Source organism: Acomys minous, assembly GCF_964271855.1.
Source record: "Acomys minous genome assembly, chromosome: 17".
Taxonomy (NCBI): Eukaryota; Metazoa; Chordata; class Mammalia; order Rodentia; family Muridae; genus Acomys; species Acomys minous.
In genome coordinates, this window is record NC_140500.1 from 60,222,832 (window position 1) to 60,246,125 (window position 23,294).

General features: G+C 48.3%; 1 protein-coding gene across 1 annotated transcript; it reads left to right on the forward strand.

The window, feature by feature from the left end:
- The first annotated feature begins 201 nt into the window (after positions 1–201).
- On the forward strand, positions 202–22,696 carry ACTG2 (actin gamma 2, smooth muscle). The gene is given in 10 exon segments (XM_084765929.1): positions 202–324; positions 10,438–10,590; positions 10,953–11,081; positions 14,512–14,622; positions 14,910–14,969; positions 14,971–14,995; positions 16,689–16,850; positions 17,561–17,752; positions 19,040–19,221; positions 22,476–22,696. Coding segments are annotated over 9 exon segments (1,131 nt in total). The 5' UTR covers positions 202–324; positions 10,438–10,464; the 3' UTR covers positions 22,620–22,696.
- The last annotated feature ends 598 nt before the right edge of the window (positions 22,697–23,294 follow it).

Here is a 23,294-nt window from a genome sequence, read left to right on the forward strand (position 1 = left end):
CCTGGTGTAATTTTTGTTTACGCAAGTACGGCCTAAAAGGAACAAATCTATGGCCCAAAGGCTGTTGCCATTTGAATCCTTTCACATACATTTTTCAAATGATAATTCACTCTACCCACCCTCCATCTACGCCCCCCCCAAGGCTGGTTTATTTAAAAAAAAAAAAAACACCTTATATGGTAATTTTGCTACCACACCGTCAGCTGGCCTTTTTAGGGACTCTGTTTAAAGAAGATCCGCCTCAGGGGTTTTATATTGCTCTGGTATTTCTGCCAAAGACACCACGGCCCTCAGTCCCTTGGAGAAGGACTTCTCACGCCCTTGGTGAGTACTACTTCTGTCGCCTCTTACTTGTGAAAGCAGCCAGACCTCCTGTGGGCCTGGGCCATTCCAGATTCACTTGGTTTCTTATGATGCTGACCCAGGTCACATGCCAATGCCCTTGGTGGCAGTGGTGCCTCTAACACATTGCTGCCTGATGGGAAAAAGCATCTCTGACCAGGGAGCATCCTGGGGACAGGACAGTTTGGGGATCCCCCAGGGTATGACTCCTGCGGTTCGCACCTGTCCTGCTCTCCTTGCCCTCGGTCATCATGTCAGGGAGGCTGTTTCAGGAGAAGCTGCAGAAGGCAGCTTCCTCTTGGGTATTTGGGCCAAAACCAACAGTGGCCCTGGTATCTATGAACTACCTGTGTAGGGATTTGGAAGGGACAGCCTTCAGTTGACCTTGGTTGGTGTCTCCGTCCTCCAATTAGGGCTTAATTGAGGTGAATGGAGGATTTTTCGCAGTTATCAGAGGACTGCAAGGTCATTGTGGGAAAGCCAGATGTGATGGAGGAACAAACGTCCTGCAGCTTCATGACACTTTAGGGCTAGAAGGCAGCCAACTTGTTCTCCTCTGATGAGGTCACTGAGACCAGGACAATTAAGCATCTTTTCCAAAAGATGCACACTCTCAGATCATGGTGGCTCATGCTTGTATTCTGAGTAATTTGGGAGCCTAGGGCAGGTGGATTTTCCAAAGCTCAGGGCCAGCCTGGGGTACACAGTGAGTCCCAGGTCAAGCTGGGCCTCAGTAGGAGACTCAGTGTGAGAACAAAACAACTTTTACTGGCTGTGAAATAACATGCCAAGACCACCATCTCTGCGAGACACACACACACACACACACACACACACACACACACACACACACACACAAAGGGCTCCACCACCTCCGTGAGCTGCATCCAAGCGGAGCAGGCTGGGGTCAGGATGCTGGTCTTGGAGATCAACAGCCTATTACCCAGTGCTACCAAGGAACCTCCATTTGCTCACCTACCACATGGGCACGCACAGTACCTCCCTAGCAAGGAGTAAATGTGTACAGACTAGCACCCAGCCCAACGTGACTAGGGTCTACCTTGTATTCCCAAGCTGAAGAATGGCTACGGAAAGTGTCGTGCACAGAAAGTGTTGTGGCACAAGTCTATGCTCCTAGCTCTTGGGAGGTGGCGGCCAGAGGATCGGTTCAAGACCGTCTTTGTCTATATATTAAGGCTATCTCGGGTTTTATGAATCATTGTGTCAGAATAAAGTGGGATTAAAAATAGAATCATAATGAAGTATCTAAGCGTGTGAAAGTTGGAAGCCCAGGAGAAGCTTCTCCTTTAAGCTGAAGGCTTCCTGGACGAAGGGTGCCTGAGCTAAGCCCCAGAGAAGGACAGGGAAAAAAAAAAAGGAAGCATGGTCTTTGGGACAGTGAGTGTGTGTGTGTGTGGCGGCGGGAAGGGGGGGGAGGGAGGGGGGAGGGGGGTAGGTCAGTCCTTTGGTTGCTAGATACTAAGGTAAAGGATGGAGCAGTGGGTAGCATGGAAGAGGTAAAGCCTAAAGGATAACAGCAAGAGATTTATCCTGTGGAGGGACTGCTCTGGAAGGTGAGAGGACGGGGCACAGGGCAGAAGTGCTACCACCGTGTAGCACTTGGTGGTGGTGTGGAGGTAGAATCAAAAAGAGCTGCGGTTGGTGTGGGTGGCCTGCCTCTCTGAGTGGAGCTCCAGCCAGAACTGACGTCAGCCACACTGGCAGGGCTGGGTTAGATGCCCTGGGCTGCATACACCTCATGCAGCTGGCTCAGCAGGTCCGGAGCGCAGGGCAAGGGTCTAGCCAAGAGCTGAACTGAGAACCTGGATGAGAGGCTGGGTGAGGGCCAGAAGAGCAGGTGACAAGGGCAGATTCTTAGGGATCAGAAATAATGAGTTGCATGTGATTGTGCACGCCTGTAATCCCAGCACTGGGGAGGTGGAAGAAAGAGGACCAAGAGATCAGAGTAGCCAGGCATGGTGGTGCATGTCTTTAATCCCAGCACTTGGGAGGCAGAGGCAGGCAGAGAGCTGTGAGTTCGAGGCCAGCCTGGTCTACAAAGCAAGTCCAGGACAGCCAAGGCTATACAGAGAAACCCTGTCTCAAAAAACCAAGGGGAAAAAAAAAGAGGTCAGAGTAATCCCAACTACATAGTGAGTTCAAGGTCAACCTGGGCTATATGAGACCCTGCCACTAAAAAACAATGCAACCAACCAGTCAGCCAATCAATCAATAAGAAATATTTCCAAACAGAAGCTTTATTTTTCTTTCTTGACAGGGTCTCACTATGTAGCCTTTGCTGGCTGAAACTCCCTATGTAAACCATGCTGGCCTCAATTCACAGAAATCCACCTGCCTCTGCCTCCTGAGTCCTAGGATTAAAAGTGTGCACCACCATGTTTAATTGCATGGCTGGCTATGAACCCAGTAAAGGCACTCTGAACTCCGGCTTCCACTGGCCTCACACTATGACAATGCTTTCTAAGACAACACTCTACTAGTTTTTCTGGTCACATGTGTGTCAGTCACCTTTCTATTGATGTAGCAAATCGCCTGAGCTAGATAACATTATAAGCAAAAAAGAAATTATTTGGGCTGCCAGTTTTGAAGGTTCTAGTCAGTGATCAAATTGACCCCATTGCCTTGGGCCTGCAAGGGATGATGGGAATGTAGGCCAGAGCAAAACTGCTCACTTCACAGGCAAGGGAGAGAGAGTGAGAGAAAGTCCACAGCCTCCTTCAAGGGAACGCCTCCAGAGACCCAGCAACCTCTTAATAAGCCAACAACCCAACTGTAGCGGTATGTTTCTATGTCAGTCAAGGGACAGGTAATACCAGGCAGATTGCCAGGTGCTTACATGTCACCTGAAGCCCTCGCTCCAAACTACATAGCCAAAGTGTTAATTTGAAATCCTACTGCCCAGAGCCCGCCTCTTCAGGGATGCAACTCTGCTAAAATGGAAGGAGAAGCGAGAGACACCAGGACCAAGTCTGTCCCTCTGCAGTGGCAGGGATGGGTTTTCACCCCACTCTCTTGGGGAGCAGCCACCGATTTGTGAAGCGGGTGGTGAAATTCTTTCAGTGGGACACACTCCATCCCATGAGCAAGTGTTGATAGAGACGACTGAGAGACTATCTGTGACACCTGACGAGAGGGGTCAGGAGAATTTTCCAAAGATGGTCAGAGAGAGAGAGAGAGAGAGCGTGTTTTAGGCTCCTGAGACTGGAGGTCTTTTCATAACCACCTTCAACTCTGCAGTTCTAACAAAAAGCGATCACAGGCAGTGTGGGCGTGGACAGGTGTGCCAGGTCCCAACAACACAACATGCAGAGGCCAGTTAGGACTTTACACCTGTGACTTCAGCACTGGGGGAGGGGGAGGGAGGATGGAGGCGCGGAGGCAGGAGGAGCAGGAATTCAAGGCAGCTGCATAGTGATCTCAGGGCCAGCCCTGAGATCTTCTCTCACTCTCCATCTTATTTTTGAGGCTGGATCTCACCTGCTCAGCCACCCTAGCTGACTGGCTCTGCCTGGTGATTCTCCCATCTCCCTCTGCCCGGCACAGGGATTTCAGAGGATCTGGCAGCAACCCTGGATTTCATGTGAAGCATAAACTCAGGTTCCCCCCATATTTGCACAGCAAACACTTTGCCCACTGAGCCATTTTTGACCACTTCAAAAGAATAAAACACACACACACACACACACACACACACACACACACACACACATCATTAACTTTCAATCTATGGGAAAGCAGGCAAAGTCTGCCTATCCTGGGTCACAATCTGTATAACCCTTTAGTATCCTTGTGTGTGTGTTTAACTCAGATTCTTCTTTTCAAAATATTTTTAAGGTTTTGTTTTACATTTATTTGCTTTATTTTGTGTATATGAGTGTTTTGCCTACATTAATGTATGTGTGCTGGGTGTGTGCCTGGGGCCCTCGGAGGTCAGAAGAGGGCATCAGATCGTCTGGAACTAGAGTGACAGGGATGGTGAGCCACTGTGTGGGTGCTGGGACCTGAACTCAGGTCCTCTGCAAAAACAAGTGCTCCCTGCCACTGGACCACCTCTCCAGCCCCTAATATTCTTCCAGAGATAGATGCTGTCACTTCTGTTTTGTAGTGGAAGAAACTTGGGGCCAGAGGGGTAAATGGGACAGGGTTGTGGGGACAGGGTCCCAGGGAGGATAAGAATCAATAAAGGAGAAGTGAGAGACACCAGGGCCAAACCTGTCCCTCTGCAGTGGCAGGGATGTGTTTTCACACCACTGTCCTCCTACTGAGTTGAGGTCCACGGGGGAGATCAGTGAGGGGGCCAATTAGCTGCAATCATTCTGTCTGGGTCAGGGCTGCCCTGGCGGGGGCGGGGGGCAGGGAGAATAAAACTCAAAAGCTGTGTCTAACTAACTGTGTGAGACTCTCTTGATGAAGTCCGGATGAGGTACATGCTGAAATGGCCACCCAGTTTGTTCAGCTTCCCATAAAGGCAAAGCATGTGTGGCCCCAGCCAACCACAGCTACTTTGGCTCTGGGTCAGCTGACAAGTTCTAGACTAGCCAGAAATGACAGGAAGGGTCAAGAATTTCCCGTGACAGAGACATGGCAGGAGTTGGCTCCCATCCCTTCTGCCTTCAGCGACCGACCTCGTCATCTGCCTCCAGTCTCTGGTTCTGCCACAGAAAACAGCGGTTCTGGAGTTAGAGAGATGGTTCTTGCAGAGGAGCCAGGTTGGGACCCCAGAAGTCACCTTGTGGCTCACAGCCATCGGTAACTCCAGTTCCAGGGGATTCTGATGCCCTCTTCTGACCCCTACAGGCTCTATACACATGTGGTACACATAGATACATACATGCAGGCAAAACACTCATACACATAAACATAATCAAATCTGAAAAAAAATTTAAGCGGTCCTAAGCCCCCCAAATACCGCAAGGATGGGAGTTGACGGTTTGAAGTTGCTCTGTGGATGCCTTGGTGGCCATACAGCCTGGGAAACAAAGCCCAAGCCTGTGTGACTCCTTGGGAGGCTGAGTTGGGTGGGGTACGGTTCAGTGAAACCAGGAAGGAGATGAAAGATCCTTGAAAAGCCAAGTGGGAGTCAGCTGGGGATATAGCTCAGTTGGAAGAGTGCTTGCCCAAGCATGCACAAAGCCTTGGGGTTCGAGCCCCAGCATTGCATGAACTAAGTGTGGGTTCTACACACCTTTAATCCAGTACTGGCTGGCAGGGGGTGTCAGGAGTTCAAGGTCATCCTTGACTACAACTGGGAGTTAAAGGCCAGTCTGGGGTATGTGAAATCCTGTCAAAAGAAGGAGGGGTAGGCCAGGCATCGTGGCGCATGCCTTTAACCCCAGCACTCGGGAGGCAGAGGCAGGTAGATCGCTGTGAGTTCGAGGGCAGCCTGGTCTACAGAGTGAGTCCAGGACAGCCAAGGCCACACAGAGAAACCCTGTCTCGAAACAAAACAAAACACACACACACACACACACACACACACACACACACACAAACCTAAGAAGGAAAACCTCCAGAGGCACCTGCAGTCTAAATCACACAGAGTATCAGTGCTGAGGAACCCTAGGGAAGAGCCGCAGGAGTGCAGCCAGTCCACCTCAGGAGGTGCCCACTAGATGGGGCAGCTGCTAGCTCGCTTGGGGAGAGAAAGCCAAGAGGATCCCAGGCGCAGAGCAGACAGGTCTAGGTGGGGACCCACCACATCAACATTTATTAAGCACCTTCTGTGTACTGAGTTCTGTGTTAGGGTAAACCTGGTCCTGGTGCAGAAAGAGCTCAGAAAAAGGAGAGACAGGGGCCCCTTTGTGTGAAGGCCTGAGCTGCCAAACGCTCCTGAGGAGGAGGCAGAAGGAAAATGCCATACAAGGAGAAAGTATGCCGCTTTCACCGCCACGGCGAGGACAGCACAACACAGGCTCAGGCTGCATACCTGCCCTGGATCAACGCTGGCCTGTCTGCTCACCTTTTTCTAGCTAGGAGGCCTCTGGCTGACTTGACTTTTCTGAGGCTTGATTTGCCTCATTTTTTTTTTTTTTGAAACAGGGTTTCTCTGTGTAGCCTTGGCTGTCCTGGACTCACTGAGTAGACCTCGAACTCACAGCGATCCACCTGCCTCTGCCTCCCACGTGCTGGGATTAAAGGAGTGTGCCACCATGCCCGGTTACAATGGGATTTTAAAATATATTGCCTCAGTGCTACTTTGAGGTTTATGTAGATACTACTGTAAATTGTAGAATTGAGGTAAAGGACCCCAATTTTAAAATATTTTTTTTCTGTTATGTGTACAGGTGTTTTGCCTGCGTGTATGTCTCTGCACTGTGTACATGCAGTGCCCAAGGCGCTCAGAAGAGGGTATTAGGTCCCCTAGAACTAGGGTTATGGAGTGGGTGTGGGTGCTGAGAACTGAACCTGCGTCCTTTGTAGGAGCAGCAAGGGCTCTTAATCACTGAGCCATCTCTCCAGTCCCAAAACACTTTCTAAATTTAAAAGTACATTTTGCCAGATATGGTAGCTCATGGCTGTAATCTCGGCACTTGGGAAGTAGAGGCAGGAGAACTGCCCTAAGTTTGGGCCAGCATGAGCTACACAGAGTTGCTCTGCCTCAAGAAACATATGTGTGTGTATATATATATACACACACATTTAGGTCAAACTTGGAAGCACTGAACACTGTGATGGGAGCACCATAGCCCCTTTCTCGTTACGCCAGATACTTTGCTTTCTCCACCGGGAGGTTGGGTGGAATTTTCTAGCAGTTGATAGCCAACTAACTTATTCAATAACTTCTCATTATTAAGATGGTTCTCAATTCTGATTGTTTTAAACAAATCTAAGCTCACGGAATGGCTCACCGTGTAAGCATTTGCTGCCCAGGTCTGATGGCCTGAGTTCAAGCCTCAGAACCCACTTAAGACCCAACTGCTTAGAGTTTCACCCCACTCCAAGGAGCATGCGCCCTCACTACTCCCCTCTCATTGTACACACATTCAACAGTAATGTTTTCTAATTATTTTATTTTATTTTATGTGTACGGGCATTCTGCCTGCATATCTGTCTGTGTACCACATTCATACCTGATTCCCAGGAACCAGAAGAGGGCATAGCTTCCCCCAGAACTGGAGTTACAGATGGTGTAACTGTGTGTGCTGGGATTCAAACCCAGGTCCTCTGTAGGAGCAGCCAGTGCTCTTAACCTTTGAGCCATCCTTCTAGGCCCTGTGTTATTAAACTTCTGCTTTGACCCCATCTAGCCTTCTTGACCTCCTGATCAAAAGCCCAAACATAATGTGCTGGCCCAGCTCATGGCCTTCACTGTCCGACTTCAGCCTAAGGCTGTTCGGGATCAGTCAGTTGTCTGTAGAACTTCTCCCCTACCGTCCACAATAGGGTCCACCATGGTCACACACCACAGTGCCACTTTTGGGCTCTACCTTCACAGACAGATTCTCTTTCCCTTGACCTTTTGCATGAAATTGTAATAAATAAATCTTTTAGAAAGAGAAAGAGAAGGAAGGAAAAAGAGAGGGTGGGTGGGTGGGTGGGAGGCGGCCAAAATAGATGTCAGAAATGTTGAATAAATCTTCGCTCCCAGCACTGGGGAGGAGAAGTGCATTTTCCCTGTGTGCTGAGGCAGCAGACAGTGTGTCCCACTGTTAAGTTCTTCCTTTCAAGTCATCGCTTTCTCTTCATGGTGATTTTACAGTTTGCAAATTACTGTACCATTTTTCTTTAATGATACATTATTGATTTTTTTTTATTATATGTGTCACATGTGACTATAACCTACTCTTAAGAACTTAAACCATTAGAAATTATGTCCCAGCAGCAGGCAGAGTCAGGCAGATCTCTGTGAGTTCTAAGCCAGCCTGGTCTACAAAGTGAGTCCAGAACAGCCAGGACTACACAGAGAAAGCCTGTCTCAGAGAAAGAGAGAGAGAAAGAGAGAGAGAGAGAGAAAGCGTCTCAGCACCTCTCCCATGGTGCTCTCCCACACCCAGAGGTGATTCCAGTAAGTCTGCATATTTTGCAAATTTGTTGTGTGTGTGTGTGTGTGGTGTCTGTGCACATGCTTGTGCAGGTGCGGCCACAGAGGCCAGAACAGGTCATCAAAAGTCCTGCTCTGTCCTTCACCCTCCACCATCTTCCTTGAGAAAAGGCATCTCTGAACCTACATCTAGACTGGTGGCCAGTAGCCTCCTGTCCTCCCGTCTCCATCCCCGACAGCGCTGAAGTTCCAGGCGCAGGCATAGCCAATCTGCCTTTCACATTGGTTCCGGGGGCGGAACTCAAGCCCTTCCTCCTGTCTAGAAGGTGGTCCAGCTCTGCAGTGCCGAGTCAGCTAGATGAGCTGTCAGAACTCTGTGTCAGGTGTGTCTGTCTACTAGTCGTGAGCTATGTGTGGCACTGTCTTTTGTCCACTCATGTTCTCCTATGTGACTTGCTCTTATCACTCAGGGGAAGAGTGTAAAAACCTTCTCACGCCGGGCGTGGTGGTGCACGCCTTTAATCCCAGCACTTGGGAGACAGAGGCAGGTGGCTCTCTGTGAGTTCGAGGCCAGCCAGACCTATTACACAGAGAAACCCTGTCTTTAAAAAAACAAAAAACAAAAAACCTTCTCTCATCAATCTATGTGGTTTTCCAGTTTGCTCTCTCAGCTGCAGTCATGGTCTCACAGGTTGGTCACTGCATATCTAAATCATGTCTCTCTCTAAGGAGGCCGACTTTCCTGACATCTTTGCCACAGTCATTCTAGAATTCTGAATCTTTAAAATATGCTGCTCAGCAAGGAGGAGGAGATGGCTCAGTTGTGAAAGTGGTTACCTCACAGACATGAAGGCTTGAGGACAATCCCCAGAACCCATGGTTAAAAAAAAAAAAATAGCCAAGAGAGGTGGCATTCGTGTGTAACCCCAGCCCTGGGTGGGTAGAGATAGTTAGGTCCTTAGTGCTGAGTGGTTAGGTGACTTAGCCTATTTGGAGAGCTTCAGGCCAAGGAGAGACTGGATCTGAAAAACAAAAATTGACTGCACCCGGAAAATGACACCTGAAGTTGTCTCTTGTCCCATATAGACACATGCACATACATGAGCACATATCCGTACACATACATCCATATGCAAACATGCCAAAATATATATGCTAGGTGGAAGGTGGTTTTATTTATTTTCAGGGAGGCTGGTGGCTAATTGTCATAACATAATGCCACAGGTAATGGCCTCTAAAAACAGAGATTTGTTGTCTAACTATGCTGGACACTAGGAGTTTGAGGGTCAAGAGGTCATCAGGGTTGGCTTCTCCTCAGGACCCTCCCCTGGCTTAGAGGTGGCTGCCTCTGGCCATGTCTTCATGTAGTCCACACTCAACATACATCTGTGTTCTAATTTTCTTTTCCTTTCTTTCTTTTCTTTTTTCCAAGACAGGGTTTCGCTGTGTAGCTTTGGCTGTCCTGGACTCATTTTGTAGACCAGGCTGGCCTCGAACTCACATCCATCCACCTGCCTCTGCCTCCCAAGTGCTGGGATTAAAGGCATGTGCCACCATGCCCAACCCTCTAATTTTATTTCATTTTTTATTTATTTATTTATTTATTTGGTTTTTTGAGACAGGGTTTCTCAGTGTAGCCTTGGCTGTCCTGAACTCGCTTTGTAGACCAGGCTAGCTCAAACTCACAGCGATCGGCCAGCCTTTGCCTCTTGAGTGCTGTGATTAAAGCTTGTGCCACCACGTCCGGCTGCAAATTTTCTTTTCTTACACAGATACCACCCTACGACGTTAGCCATATTGGAGATCAACCATATTGGATTTATGACCTCATTGTAAACTCAATCACCCTCTGTAAAGACCTGTCTCTAAATCCAGTCACATTCTGGGGTGTGGGGATACTGATGTGCATTCCATATATGAACTTAGGGTAACCTGATCAGTACTTAGCAACTGAATAGAGCTACAAGACACAACTTCCAGAGACAAGGAGACCAAAATGGTGTCTCTCCTGGAACAGGACCCCAGTTGCCCAGACCCCAGAGCCACAAAGACTGTCTCCCATATCGCCTGACAACTGTTCTCTTCTCTTCCAGGCCCCAGCTCACTCAGCCGCACCCACCATGTGTGAAGAAGAGACCACTGCCCTTGTGTGTGACAATGGCTCTGGCCTGTGCAAGGCAGGCTTTGCAGGAGATGATGCCCCCAGGGCTGTCTTCCCCTCCATTGTGGGCCGCCCTAGACATCAGGTGTGTTCTCTCTGGACCCAAGACTGTGAGCCCCTAGAGTGAGCCCTATAGAGCCTGCATTGAAAGAACTATACTGAGCACACTCTCCTTCCTCCTCCAGCCCCCACCCCCATCTCCAGAGAGTATAAAAGGGAGTAAATATATCTATGGGCTTTGCTCTCCCTCAGAAAACCACAGTCTTCTGTGAGACTATGAGAGAAAAGGGTTCTGCCCATGAGAAATCCCCCACTTCCTCTTCCTGTTTCTGCTCACCTTCGTTTCCTGCTTCCTTTCCTTTTGGGAGGGACATTCCAGTGACTGAATGTCTAGGTGTGGGCCCCTCAGACAATTCACTTCTCTCTTCCTTTTCTCTCATGTCACAGGGTGTAATGGTGGGAATGGGCCAGAAAGACAGCTATGTGGGAGACGAGGCTCAGAGCAAGCGTGGGATCCTAACTCTCAAATACCCCATTGAACACGGCATCATCACCAACTGGGATGACATGGAAAAGGTATCTGAAGCCACAGCCCTGTTTGTTTTCATGGTGAAATCTGGTCTTCACTCTCCTATCCCACAGTTCTGCGCGTCATCAATCTTCCTTAGGATTGCTTCCTCCAGCTCCTCCTCCCCTCCCCTCCCCTCCCCTCCCCTCCCCTCCCCTCCCCTTCCCTTCCCTTCCCCTCCCATCCCGTAGCTCATTTCCCGCCTGGCCCCCAACCTCTCTCCCTGGACCATGGCAATGGCTTCCCACAGGCTCCCTTGTCCTTTGCCCTGTTTATCCATATGATTCTCTGTGTTCCTAACTCTTTGTAGCACCCTCTGAGGATCTGGTCATACCTAACATCCAGCCTCTGCCTCTCCTGTATCATCTCATCTGGCCAGGCCTTGGCCCTTGTTTAAAATGCTAAACGTCTCAACTGGAGCTAAGAGACGGCTCAGCTGTTTAAAGTGCTTGATGCTCGTGTAGAGGACCCAGGTTTGGTTCCTATACCTACATCAGATCGCTCAAAGCTATCTGTAACTCCAGCTCTCTCTCTCCTGTTTGTGTGCCCTGCCGTGAGTTCAGGTGAGGGACTTGCTGACACAGTATTCTGATTCTCTAATGAATTATTAAGTAATATGCTAGGAGTTTCTGGAAGTTTTTGTTTATAGATAGATGGATAGATAGATAGATACACACACACATATACATACACATACAAACATACATATACATACATACATACATACATACATACATACATACATACACACATATGAGAAAATGCAGGAGGCGGGACAAAGATGACACCCCAAGTGGAAACGTCAGCAGCTCCTCTCTAGTGTTCTTACCTGTAGTCCATCAACAGTTGCTCTGCATCTTCAGGTGCGAGCTACCCTGTTTTGTGAGATAGCCTTCTCATTACAGAAAGGAGCACACAAAGAAACGCATGGACAAACCGCACCCCTAGCCTTAGTTTCTTCCTATGAGGTGCAAGGGTTCATGTCTGTAGCCCCAGAGCTTGAGAGGCTGAGGCAGGAGGATTGGCACTTTGCTGTGAATTCAAGGCCAGCCTGGGTCACAGGGAGGGACCCCATTTCAAACTCGCTCCTCTTCCACTAGGGTGCTTAAAGAGGAAAGTAGATATCAATTTACTGCAATCCCAACACGTGGAGCAGACCTTTGGAAATGATGCTTGTTATTCACACACATCTCCCAATACTTAATTTGAAAACATAAGAAAAATATTTTCTCACCGTAGGGACAGTGTATGAACTCTTTAAGGAAAGTCCTAGGTGCAGCTTAAGAGAAAATCTGACTAGAAATTGGACAGGTTTTTCTGAAGTAGCCACTTAGTTATTTAGGCATGCAGGATCTTACCTCATACAATTTCTTTGAACACATATCGATTGAATCTAAAAGTTAAAAAGAAAATTCAATGACTGCAGATATGGTCAGGTGGATGTAAACATTTAGACAACTTTCTAGTGAAAGCAGTCATAGAAGAAAAAGGTAACAGATTTGACTTCCTAAAAAATCGTAACTTCTAGCCAGGCTGTGGTGGTGCAGCCTTTAATCCCAGCACTTGGGAGGCAGAGGGCAGGTGTATCTCTGTGAGTTCGAGGCCAGCCTGACCTACAAAGCAAGTCCAGGGGAAGCAAGGCTACACAGAGAATCCCTATCTTGAAAATAATAATAATAATAATAATAATAATAATAATAATAATAATAATGAGGAGGAGGAGGAGGAAGAGGAGGAGGAGTGTTTGGCTCAGCTCTTAATGATTGGCAGTCAAGCTAAGCCAGCTGTGCCTACATTTACAGTCCCAGGTGAAGCTGAGACAGGCATATTTCAAACCTCACTTCACTCCTCTGTGCCAGTCGCTGTCCCTTACCTCCCTACAAAATGTCAAAGTTCAAGGCCTGTGCTCATGTCTTCCCATGTCTCAGGGGCTCTCCGAAGCCTCTGGGGCCTTCTTTGCCTTCCAGCCCATTCCAGCCTCCCTGATAATGAGCCTTTCCACCTCTTCCTTTAATTTACTTGTGTTTTGGTATTTTTGTCTTTTGGACTTTCTCCCATCCAGTTTACTAGTGGCCAGACTGGTGCTCTCCACGTCTGCACTGTGCCATCTTCTGGGGGGCGGGTGGAGGACACTAAGAAGCAGACACTATGTCCAATCTACAGCAGCTCATGCCGCATTTATTACCATCCCAGCAAAGCCCATAAATACAGTGGTGTGATTTAGCCCTGTTTCTAAAGAAACCAAACCCCACATCCCCTGACACTGTTTACCAAACCCCTTCAAAGTAAAGACCCGCGTCTGGGCATCTTGGAGCACTGAAGAAGGAGCTAGTCATGTGGGTGAGGAAACTTTCTCCAAGGCAAGGATTCCTATCTAGGATAGGTTTGCATGTGCATGCGTGTGCACGCATGCACACACACACATACACTCGATTATGTCTGGAGATATAAACAAATTTTGGACACAATGTAGGGATGCCACTAAACCTCCCATGGTGCACAGGTGTGTCGTCCTTTCCCCCCCCCCCCCCAACAAGATGGCACAGTGCAGACGTGGAGAGCACCAGTCTGGCCACTAGTAAACAGTGAGAACTGTGTATATTTGAGTATCACAGCAGGAGGCAGTACACACTTCTGATGAGGCTGACTAAATGAAATTACTTACAAGGATGTGAGCAAGATTAGGGCAACCAAAAAAAAAAAAAAGAGGAAAAAAAAAAGATGAGTTCTAGTTACCACAGGGGCTTCTGTGTTCTCAAGTGCCCCCGTGGGGACTTGGAGTGGAAAGGCAGTGTCCTTGGAACCCAGAGAGACCTGGCATGCTGGACAAGGGGCCATCAACTGAAGGTGTGTTTAGGGAGGGCCACACCACAGCTAAGAGCAATGACCTGGCTTTTCTCTCCTCCCACTGTCTGACCTCTCGCCAGTGCCACCCATCAGTCAGGCCCACCCAGAAGCCTGAAAGCAATAAGCACTGAGAGCAGCCTGCCTCCTCAAAGGCAAAAGCAACTGGAAAGCAGGGCGTGGTGGCGCATGCCTTTAATCCCAGCACTTGGCAGGCAGAGACAGGCGGATCACTGTGAGTTTGAGGCCAGCCTGGTCTTCAAAGCGAGTCTAGGACAACCAAGGCTACACAGAGAAAGCTTGTCTCGAAAAACCAAAAATAAAAAAAGCAACTGGAAAGGGTGGGAACAGGGAAGAGGAGGGAGGGCCAGATGGTAGAAATCAGTACATACATTGGCTCCATGTCTGGCATGTTTGAGGAGAAGGGCAGAGTCTCTCCATGTCCGTCGGAGACTCCCCAGGGCTGACCAGTCCCTCCAGATTCACCCTGTCCTGTGTAGCACTTGGCCACCCTCCTCCAAGACATGCCGGTCAGGTTTTTTTATCAGACCCCTGGGGAATCTTCTGGACTTATCCAGCTTTTGTCCCAACTAGATCTGGCACCACTCCTTCTACAACGAGCTGCGCGTAGCACCAGAAGAGCACCCAACTCTGCTCACGGAGGCCCCCCTGAACCCCAAGGCCAACAGGGAGAAGATGACCCAGGTAAGACAGACCACTGTGTGCAGGAAGGCAGCTTGGCCTGGTACTTCTTCCCTGTCGCATACCCGAGACGCAGGATGTCTTGCCAGACCTGCTGTGTGTGTGGGGCGGGGGGGGGGGGGGGGGGGGGGGCGGGCATCAGGGCAGGTCCTGGGGAAAGAGGATGCGCAGTAAAGAAGGACTGCTGAGTCGGCACAGCTCTTGCCCTGAAGGAATGACAGAACGTTCCGTAGGTCAGGAGATGCTGTGACGTTTTACAGACAGTGCTTTCCTCCTCGTTGTCCTTCCAGATCATGTTCGAAACCTTCAATGTCCCTGCCATGTACGTCGCCATCCAAGCGGTGCTCTCCCCTCTATGCCTCCGGCCGCACCACAGGTCAGTGGCGCTGAAGCCCGTTCCTTCCCTGGACCTAGGCTTTCTTCACAGTCCTGAAAATTTTGGTTTTCACAGTTTTGGTTTGGGATGGCAGAGTCTGTGTCAAGTTCATAGCAAGCCAAAGAAGAAGAATAAATAGCCAGATACAGACTAGCAAAACATCAACGGGTTGGATACTCAAAACACCAGTAGGAACCAGCTGGGGAGGCCCCATCGAGGCAGTCAGCTGGAGTCCCAGGCAGGGCAGGGTCCCCTCCAAATGGATGGGTGACGTCATCAAGCTAGAAGCTTACAAACATCCAACAGAAACTGGCTGGGGGAAGTTGAGGCAGTCAGCTGCAGTTTCTAGTTGAGCTTCTCCCCATGGCTGAACCTCACTTTCCCAGTGCAGGTACATTTATATCATGGGGCAAACAGTAGTAGCCTTTGTTGGAAATGGTTTAGCTTCTAGCTGTCCACAAGGACATGGCGCCTTTACTCTTCTGTTTTCTTCCCTCTCTGCCCTGGGTGTGGTGTGTGTGTGTTGTGTGTGTGTGTGTGTGTGTGTGTGTGTGTGTGTGTGTAGCCAGCTCATCCACAGACAGGCCTTGGAGGGCACTTTGAGACAATCATGCTTGGGGCTGGAATGGAGGCAAAGACAAGCCCACTCCTGGAGCCAGCTTCTCAGTGAGCTCAAACAGCACATGACAATTTACCAATAGGATGTGCACTACAGCAGGGGCAGTTAGGTCAGGTTGGGCTCCTGCAGAGGTTGACGATTAGAGGGAAAGGGCCATCCAGTGACCAGGGAAATAGCAAATGAGAGTGCCCATGGAGCACACTGGGCGTGAGCCCGCTTATACAATTAGAAAGAATTTACATAATCAAGCCATGGGTGGTACATGCAGTTTCCTTCCATGGTCATGCCAAGGGCTTATCCACACGCCCTCACTGCGACGCCTTTGCCTCCTGAACCTATGACGACAGATGCATAAGCATGTGGCCTCAGTATCTAAGGATGCCCAGGAAGCAGAGAACCTGTGATCCCCAACAGGAGATTCTTTCATATGTTCACTGCTTTCCTGAGCATTCGTGCTTCCAGAGTTTTCCACAAAGCCTGTATCAAACAATAAGTATGCTCAGCTGGAGAGATGGCTCAGCAGCTGTGAGCACATACCGCTTTTGCAGAGGACCCGAGTTCAGTTCCCAGCGCTCACCTTAAGCTGCTCTGACTCCAGAGGATCTGACATCCTCCGAGAATGTGCTGTCTAAAAGGAGCAAACAATAGAATTGCAGTGTGGGCTTAAGACAATTGACAAGTGTCCGTTACCGTGTCTGTATTTCAAGGAATCCAAGAAACTGAGACATAGAGCTTGCCTTCTAGAAACCAGTCTTCTCATTTAGGAGAAGGAAAACACGCACACAGTAACTGATCATTCTCATGGGGGGGGGGGGTGATATTTCTTTTTTGGTCTTTTAAGACAGGGTTTCTCTGTGTAGCCTTGGCTGTCCTGGACTTGCTCTGTAGACCAGGCTGGCCTCGAACTCACAGCGATCCGCTTGCTTCTGCCTCCCGAGTGCTGGGATTAAAGGCGTGCGCCACCATGCCCGGCGATATTTCTTAACTGCTAAAGGAGAATATGATAATGAAAGGTCATTCAGAATAGACGTCAGAGACAGACAGATGAACGATGCTTGTCTGCTGTGTCCACAGGCATCGTCCTGGATTCAGGGGATGGTGTCACCCACAATGTCCCCATCTACGAGGGCTACGCACTGCCCCATGCCATCATGCGTCTTGACCTGGCTGGACGAGACCTCACGGACTACCTCATGAAGATTCTCACAGAAAGAGGCTATTCCTTTGTGACCACAGGTACCCGCCCCTTTCCCCACTCAGACTTGAGCTCAAAACTCAATCCCATCTAGGACCAGGAGTTTTCAGGACTGAGAATATTTCTGTGGCTCTGTCCCCAGGCTGTCTGGGGGTGGACTGGGGAAGCCTGCAGTGTCTTCAGCCTCCTTGGAGGATGAAGGTTCCCATGGAGATGCTCTGGGGAGGAGGACAATGCTTACAGCTAGCTTCCTTCTGCAGTGCTCAGCCAAACCCATCCTTAGAACCTGCTCGGCATCCCCTCCCCCCAGCACCCACTGCCTATGCTTTTGTCACCCCAGGCCCAGTGGTTGCAACAAGGTTCCACTATACTGGAGAGCTGGTGACACATTTCTCTCCTAGGAGGTAAAAAGCAATCTGAAAGGAGAGGGGGTCATGAAGCCCACCTGGGTAAGAGAGGGTTTTAGGTAGTCCAAGTTGGCCCCATAATGTGCCCTATAAAGACCCAGGAGCACCTGTGGCATTGTCAAGAAAGAGTGACAGAGCACGAAGAATATCCCTTGGGTTCCTGTTGGGAATCAAGGCGTTTTGAGGAATGGACCATTTCACCTAGCCTTGACTCTCTTTGGGGCCAGTTCTATCCTCTTCCTAAGGCTAGATTCAAAGCAGACTAAGAGTGCCCTGGAGAGCACAGGACACAACCGAGCTTTCAGAGCCCAGGAACCACTTTGCCATTTCTGTTCTCTTTCCAGCTGAGAGAGAAATTGTGCGAGACATCAAGGAGAAGCTGTGCTACGTGGCCCTGGATTTTGAGAATGAGATGGCCACAGCAGCTTCATCTTCCTCCCTGGAGAAGAGCTACGAGCTGCCTGATGGGCAGGTCATCACTATTGGCAACGAGCGCTTCCGCTGCCCCGAGACCCTCTTCCAGCCTTCCTTCATCGGTGAGGTGCTGCCTGCAGACCCTGCTTAGCACTCAGAGGCGGGGCAGGGGGTGAGGGCAGAGTGGAACAAGCTGGACGAGTACAGGATAGAGAATGCAGGGAGAGGGTTGCAGGTTACAGGGGAGGAGGAGATTTGGCTGCACATTAAAGGATGAAAAGAATCTTCCTCTTAGAATAGTTGAGACCAAACGCAGGACCAGATTTAAATTCTCCCTGTATCTTCCATCTGTCTAGAGTCTGTAGCCTGTGTTCAGTCTGTCATCTGTCTGCTGTGTGTGTGTGTGTGTGTGTGTGTGTGTTGCCAATGCCTAGCAAAAAAAATCACTCTGTATTTACTGAACAGTACAGAACACATAGTATGGAAAAGGAATAAGAAATTCTTTACAGAAATCCTGAACAGTTTTACAAGGGACATAAATTATTTTACTGACCAAATAACCTAGAGTAACACTCAGAGCCACACACGGATGTTATCAAACTACATCCTCATATTGCTCCAGCATATGGTTACTACAATGCAACAAATAATAAGACTAATAACAAACATTTTAAATATGGAAATAGTGATATGTACTTACCAGCTAGTGCTATAGCAAAGTCTAAAAGATAATGTTTAACAAAGAAAGCCACTTTCTTGAGGAGAATTTACAGGAAAATGGCTGCTCATAGCTTTGGAGTTTCTCTGGGGCCATGTAAGTGTTCTAGAATGGGTGTGCTGATATACCCATAGAATCCCAGGGCTTGGGCTCTGGACAGGAAGAGCAGGAGTTCAAGGTCATCTGCAGCTGCATAGTGAATTCAAGGCCAGCTTGTTTTTAAAAAAAGATATTGTGCTGACAATTGCTCAACCCTATGGATATGCTAATAACTACTGACCTGTATGTGTTATAGTATATGAGTTATATCTCCTTAAAGCTATAGAAAGAAGTGTGTTGATTCAGAAATATGCCTTGTGCAACAGTGAGAAAGATCAGCTGAGGCATGAAGACAGGACCATGACCAAGAGGGGGATCTGAGCTTGTGACCCAGTTGAGAGTTGATCAAGGGTCTGAACCAGGCAGCTGCAGTGCAAGAGGATCCTTTAACGAACTGGAGCTAGACTTTTGCTTGTGCTTTTGTCTGGTTTTGAAACCGGGTCTCACTCTATGACCCAGGCTGGCCTTGAATTCATCAACCCTCCTACCTCAACCTCCCAGATGCCTGGGATTACAAGGGTGAACCCTAGGCCCAACAAGAGCTACATATCTGAAAGCATGGGTGTTGACTAAACTCTGTAACCTCCCCTAGGCATGGAGTCAGCTGGAATTCATGAGACAACATACAATTCCATCATGAAGTGTGACATCGACATCCGCAAGGATCTGTATGCCAACAATGTCCTCTCGGGGGGCACCACCATGTACCCCGGCATTGCTGACAGGATGCAGAAGGAGATCACAGCCCTGGCTCCCAGCACCATGAAGATCAAGGTGGGTGTGGTCTTGCCCTACTTTCCTTTTGCTGGTCTATAGACAGAGAAGTGTCTCACGGGAGATGCTGCTGTGCCTTAGAGCTTGGTGCTCTCCTGGTTTCATATTCTCCTCCTGGTCTGATGCTCCTTGGAGCAATGATAGGATAAATATATGCTTAGCATGGCTAAGTCCATAGCCATAGTCATAGGAGAAGACACTGGAAGGACTTAGGTGAAGAAAAAATATGAGGAGGCAAACAGGAAGAAAGAATAAAGTGATCTGGGTCAGAGAGATGACTCTGCCATTAAGAGTACTAGGTCAGGAATGGTAGTGCACACCTTTGGTCCCAGGGATTTGTAAGGTAGAGGCAGGTGGATCTCTGTGAGTTATACAACAACTTGGTCTACCTACTGAGGTCCAGGCCAGACAGGGATAAACAATGACTCTCTCTCTCTCCCTCTCTCTCTCCCTCTCTCTTTCCCTCTCTCTCTCTCTCTCTCTCTCTCTCTCTCTCTCTCTCTCTCTCTCACACACACACACACACACACACACACACACACACACACACTACCTGAATACCTGCTGCTCTTCCAGAGGACCCAAGTTTGGTACCCAGCTTTCATGTGCAAACACATATGGTTTTTTTTTCTTTCTCTCTCCTTTTTTTTTTCCAGTGTCTCACTATTTAGCCCTAGGTCGCTGGATAGTCTGAAATTCACTATGTAGGCCAGACTGGCCTTGAACTCATAAAGGTCTGCCCACATCTGCCACCCCAATACTAGAATTAAAGGTTTGTGCCATCATGTCCAGCTTGTATTAAAAAAAAATAAGAAAAGAAAGTAGCAATACTAGTCATTAAATTTCTTAAATGGCTTGAAAAGGGATTGGAAAATGGCTCAGTCAACAGAGTACTTGCCGAGAGCCTGAGTCCCTGGCACCCACATACAAAAGTGGATGGAGTGCATCTATAATCCCAGCACTACAGAGGCAGAGACAGGCAGATCCCTAGAGCTCAAAGGCTGGCCAGCCTGACTCAGTGAACCCTGGACTCAGTGAGAGACCTTGTGTCTCAGAAAACAAGATGGAGAGAGACTGAGGAAGATACCAGATGTTTACCTCTGGCATCCACACTCACGAAGCATACATGTGAACATACATATATGTACACAATACACATACATACATACACACACACACACACACACACACACACACACACACACACACAACTTGAAAAGAGATGGAAAGTTCTAGAGAGGAAATATGTGGCCTTAGGGCTAGCTGTCATTTCAAACTCCCAGGAACATTCTCTACACTTTGGCTAGGTGTCTCTGATGTACTGACCATTGTGGCACCAGTGTCCCCTACAATGCTTCTTCCAATGGCACCTGATCTCAGGGTGCTTGATAGAAAGAGATCCCATTTCTCTGGTAACACCCTGGCTGCTGGTCTCCAAACAATCATAAAGATTTCTCAAGGATTTCTGTGGACTTTATTGTTAATAGACATTTTTTTTAAAGTATTGAGGGCTTAAAAACTAAAAAGAAAGAAAAAGCCAGCTATAGAGGCACATGTCTTTCTTTAGTCCCAGTACTTGGAAGGTAGAGGCAGGCAGGTCTCTGTAAGTTTGAAGCCAGTCTGGTCTCCAAAGTGAATTCCAGGACATCCAAGGCTGCATGGCAAGACCATGTTTTGAGAAGAAGAGAAAGAAGTAATGACTGTGAGTTCGAGGCCAGCCTGGTCTACAAAGTGAGTCCAGGACAGCCAAGGCTACACAGAGAAACCTTGTCTCCAGAAAAAACAAAAACAAAAAAAAACAACAAAAAAGGATCAGAAGAGAAAGGTGCTTGCCACCAAGCCTAAATCCTGGATTTCCTCCCCAGGACCTACATGGTGAAAGGAGAGAGCTGACTCCAATAAGTTGTCCACTGACTTCAACAGAAGTCTCACAGCATGTGTACACCTACACCACACTCCACATCCCACACAGCAAACAAACAAACAAACAAACAAAAAATTAATTAATTAATTGGGATAAGGAATTCAAGGTCATCCTTGGCTACACAAGGAATTCAAGGCCAGCTAAGGGCTATGTAAGACCCTATCTCAGAAACCAAATAGTTAACAATAACAGAACACTTCAGGCACTTCAAAAACCAGAAAAATGAGTTGAAGTTCAGAGCTGTCTGACATGTGGAAAGGATGAATAACACATGCATAAAACTGAGAGCTCCCAGACATAAGTAGTCATTGTGAAATGAAGCTCAAAACAAAGCACAGACTGGCAGCCCAAAGTATCCATGCATATAAACCCTGGGCAAAAGGGCCAAACAAAGCTCTCCCTATTCATTTTGGTAATGGTCAGCTACTGCTGAGTAACAAACACCTCTGAAATCTCAGAACCCCGTAACAATGAGCACAGTCACTCATGCAGCTGTGGGTCATTGGAAAGTCAGCTTATCAAGGTCAAATTTGGCCAGGCAGCTCTACAGGTCTGCTCCTCTCGGGTCAAGCTCTGCATCTCAGATTTCATATTTGAGGGTGAAGAACTCTATAGAGAAGCTCTTCTCATGATGAGGAAGAGGTTCAGAGAATACGAAGAACCACCCAAGTACATTTCCACTCCTGTTTGTGCCCTGGTTGCTAGCATCCCATTGGATAAGGCAACACACGGCCCAGTGCAGAGTCACAGGATACAGGAACACACTCTTTCTCTGGAGAAGACGGGGGGGGGGGGGGGGGGTGGCAGGGCGGGGACCATTTTGAGTGATAATTTAATCATCTACCATTTTCATCTTATGTTTTATTTTTTGATTTATTTATCTTGCATGTGTGTTTGCCAGTGTGTGTATGTGCGCCCTGTGAAGGCCAGAGGCTTCCGGTGCCCTGTAACTATGGTTACATATGGCTATGAGCTGCCATGTGGGTGCTGGGAACAGAACTCAGGTCCTCTGCAAGAGCAGCAAGTGCTCTTAACCACTGAGCCACCTCTCCACTACCTACCCTTCATTTCCAACCACCGAAACAGCCCTTGCCTGGAGTGGGCTGAGATTCCTGATTTCTGTTCCTCCTTGCTTACTTTTATTTTGTATTTTTGTTTTTGAGATGAGGTCTTGTGTTGATCTGGATGGTTTAGAACTCATAGGCTCATGTGAGCACCTGGTTTTGAAGCTCCCCAGTATCTGAGACCACGGTGTACAAAACTGTACCCCACTTCTTAGTCACTCTCTTGGGGGTTGGCCATAATTTGCCACACCACCTTCTCTTTCCAGATCATCGCTCCTCCCGAGCGGAAGTACTCAGTCTGGATTGGAGGCTCCATCCTGGCCTCTCTCTCCACCTTCCAGCAGATGTGGATCAGCAAGCCGGAGTATGACGAGGCTGGGCCTTCCATTGTCCACAGGAAATGCTTCTAAAGTCAGAGGGCCTTCTCTGGGGGATCCCTTCAAGACTGCTGTTACCTACCACAAACCATTAAAACCTTCAAGCCTTACTTCCTGTGTGGGGCTCTTTTGTTCCTGGATAGTCTTATATGTGTGTCTCACAGACAAGGCTAAGGGATTTTTCAGGAATAATAATAATAATAATAATAATAATAATAATAATAATAACAATATTTTATTAATTATTATTCCTCCTTGTGTTTTGGTGTATTGCCTATATTTTTGTGAACTGCCTGTGTGCAGTACCCAGGAAGGACAGAAGAAGGCACTGCATCCCAGGACTGGAGTTTCAGATGATTGTGAAATGCCACACAGGTGCTAGGAATTGAATCTGGGTTTTCTGTAAGAGCAACCAGTGCTTTTAACCACTGAGTCATCTCTCGTGCTCTTTATAATTATTGTTGTTGTTGTAATATATGTGTGTGTGGGTCTATGTGCCATGTAAGCGCAGGTACCTGCAAAGACCACTGGATTCCCCAGCACTCAGGAGGCAGAGGCAGGCGGAACGCTGTGAGTTCGAGGCCAGCCTAGTCTACAAAGTAAGTCCAGGACAGCCCAGGCTATACAGAAAAAGCCTGTCTCGGAAAAAAAAAAGACCCACAACAAACACAACAACAACAAAAAGACCACAGGATCCCTTGGCGCTGG